General features: G+C 29.8%; 1 protein-coding gene across 1 annotated transcript; it reads right to left on the bottom strand.

Moving 5' to 3' along the window:
• LOC107637493 (rho GDP-dissociation inhibitor 1) lies at positions 570–2,588 on the bottom strand. Its single transcript, XM_016340902.2, has 5 exons — positions 2,315–2,588; positions 2,166–2,232; positions 1,483–1,704; positions 1,282–1,406; positions 570–864 (listed from the first exon to the last, which is right to left on the bottom strand). Exons 1-5 carry the CDS (start codon positions 2,504–2,506, stop codon positions 787–789), a joined length of 684 nt encoding a protein of 227 aa, XP_016196388.1. The 5' UTR covers positions 2,507–2,588; the 3' UTR covers positions 570–786.

Below are 2,791 nucleotides of genomic sequence, written 5' to 3'. Positions count from 1 at the left end.
TCTTAAATTAAAGTAGTAGAACACACATTTTATAAAAATTATAAATTTAATAGTGATTAATTTTTTATCATTTTACTAACTCTTTACTTTAGAGAATTATTTTTTTTCTATAAATACATTTGTCAACCAATCAATTTTTTGAGTATTTTTAGTGTAGTTTAGTGAACATAAAAGCTATTATTTTGAATTTCAGTTGTATATTACTATGATGGCAAATATTATGGTTTTTGAGATGTATATTATAACTGTTGCGATGTGACATACTTTTATATTTCGAAAAGAATTGATTCTTAGTTTTATTGTGACTGAATTACTACTGATATAATTAAATTGCAATGAAATTATGGTCAATTCTTGATGCATTGTAATTTCATGCCGAATTTGCCTATTATATGATTGGGTAATGCTAGACAGAAAAAAAAAAAAAGCCAGAATTTGTTTTATTTAACATTAATTAATTGTCGCAACAATTAATGAATGTTAAATAAGTAAGTTATGACTGTTTTTGCCTAATTTTCTTTGGTTACCAAACATTTTCGTATATGAGTTTAGAGAGAAAACTAACAATCTAGAGTCAATTAATTTATGAACAATTTCTTCACTTAAACGAAACCAACAACTTTGAGAACAATAGAAACAGAAACAGAGAGAAGGGAAAAAAAAAAAGCTAAACTTGAATTAACATTCGTCACACGAAGATAAAACAACATTGTCAAAGAGATTGGAGACATGAGGAAAAATAATAATGTCCCAACAATAAATAAGTTGAGCTTCAAATTCAGTCCCTCATTTTCCTCCCCAAGTCTTCCGAATTTCAAAGTGGTAACTCACATCCAAGTAACATTTTCGATCGTCATCTATAAACTGAAAAAGGCATGAAAATCAAATTACTTAGGTACACTAAATTAGTAATGTAACAAACTTAACAAACATTGTAAAACAAATGGAGTATTTACCCAAGTTTGTTGAACAAATTAAACATAGTTCAGGGTTCAACCAATAAAATTGTAGGAAAAATGAAAAATTATGGTAGATAATTAATAATTCATCGACTAATTGAAAATACAAAAACGTTTTTTATTTTCTAAAGCGCGAGACATCTAAATCGGATGACCTATTTGCCCTTATATATTTTAGACGGAAGGACTTAAATGTCTCATGTCTTAGAAAGTAAAAAATATTTTTGTATTTTCAATTAGTCAAAAAATTATGTGTTTTCGAATTATAAAGTCTAGGACATATTTATTTTTTTCTCTTAATTTTATTATTTTTTGGTTTTACCTTTGTTCTTGATGCATAAGTTCCCCTGGCAAAAATGCCAGTAGGGGTAGTTTCTTCTTCCAATTCATATGCATATGGCTCAAGCTGTGGACTAAATGTTCCACACATTCTATTTCTGCTGTCCACTGTTAACAAAAATCCCATGTAACAAACTTAATTATATGATAATCAAATTAATTAATCAAAGGGGTCCATTCTAACCTCTAACACCAGCTTTCCAGACAACATTAGTGTATTTGAGACCAGAGACAATGTTGTTTGAGACAGTGAATGTGAATTTCATTCGGAATTTGCTTCCTTCCTTAAGCACAAAGAGTGTCTTTTTAGGTTCAGTTGTGAATGGAATTGGCAATATTATGTCTTCATCTCTGTCTGGGGATGTAATGCTCAGTCTCACAATCTTCACTTCTGGATCTTTACTTTCTGGATTTCAACCCACAACGTTTGAAAATCGACACAAAATTTCATGAGTGAATACTCCATTCGCCCTCTGAAAATTACCTCGAAAGAACTACGAAACCCTTGACAAAAAAAATACCCGATTCAGCTCCTTTTTTGGGATTGATTAACTCTTGTGCCAAAAAAACAACATTAACTTTTTTTGGCACAGAGCTAATCAGTCCCATAAAAGTAAAGTTCAGGAAGCCGGATTGTGTATTTTTTTAGGTAATTGTGAGTGGCTATTTAGAGTTTTTTCTCAAATTTCATAGTATATATAATGTCAAAACAAAAACGCTATTTGTACACCAAAATCAGCCACTAAGTATTTGTATATAAATACACGTGTAGTTTAATTTATTTTCAGTGTATATTTTATACTAATAACTAATTTTGGTAGCTGATTTTAGTTCGAAAAAGCTAGAACTGATTTTGTTGGAAGTTACCTCCAACGGCAGATACATCAACATTTCCAAGTAGTTGTTCTTTCCATTTTCTCAAACTCTCATCATCCTTTTAAAAAGAAAAAAAAATTATAATAAAAGAAACTTATTGAAAAAAAAAGTGAAGAAGAATAAAGAAAGAAGCTTATTACTTTATCTTTCTCAAGGTGTTCCTTGAGGCTAACCAGAGGACCAAGATCCAATTCCTTTTCAGTTTCACAACACTTGTTGTCATCATCAGCATCATGTTCTTCACATTGATCAACAACGTTATTCTTGTTCTTGTGCTCTTTCAAATTATTATCCTTGGTGGTGGTGGAGACAGTTCTAACAGCAGCAGCCATTTTGGTTGAGTCAGAGAAAGTAGTTAGTGGTAAAACTTTGAATATTTTTGGGTGTCAAACTTAGAGAGAATTTTTGTACCTCTTAATTGAGTATAGAAAGACTATGTCATTTGAGCTATAACTCATTGGCATATGGAGAGGATTTGTTATTTACATAATAGTTTAGAAGTAATATATTTTCAATATCCAAAATCAAAATAAAATAAATTGATAAAAAGAAAGGACGATCTTATTTTTGTTACATCAGTCTAACACTAAGATGAACTACGAATTATCTAAACTAAT

The sequence above is a fragment of the Arachis ipaensis genome, chromosome B04 (assembly GCF_000816755.2).
Source record: "Arachis ipaensis cultivar K30076 chromosome B04, Araip1.1, whole genome shotgun sequence".
Lineage (NCBI taxonomy): Eukaryota > Viridiplantae > Streptophyta > Magnoliopsida > Fabales > Fabaceae > Arachis > Arachis ipaensis.
This window is presented reverse-complemented; position numbering and strand designations above follow the sequence as displayed.

Coding starts and splice junctions, on each gene's coding strand:
- LOC107637493 (XM_016340902.2), bottom strand. CDS start 2,506: ATGGCTGCTGCTGTTAGAACTGTCTCCACCACCACCAAGGATAATAAT. Junction 1,705..2,165: donor TGATGTATCTGCCGTTGGAG/GTAACTTCCAAC, acceptor GTTGAAATCCAG/AAAGTAAAGATCCAGAAGTG. Junction 1,407..1,482: donor CTGGAAAGCTGGTGTTAGAG/GTTAGAATGGAC, acceptor TTTTGTTAACAG/TGGACAGCAGAAATAGAATG.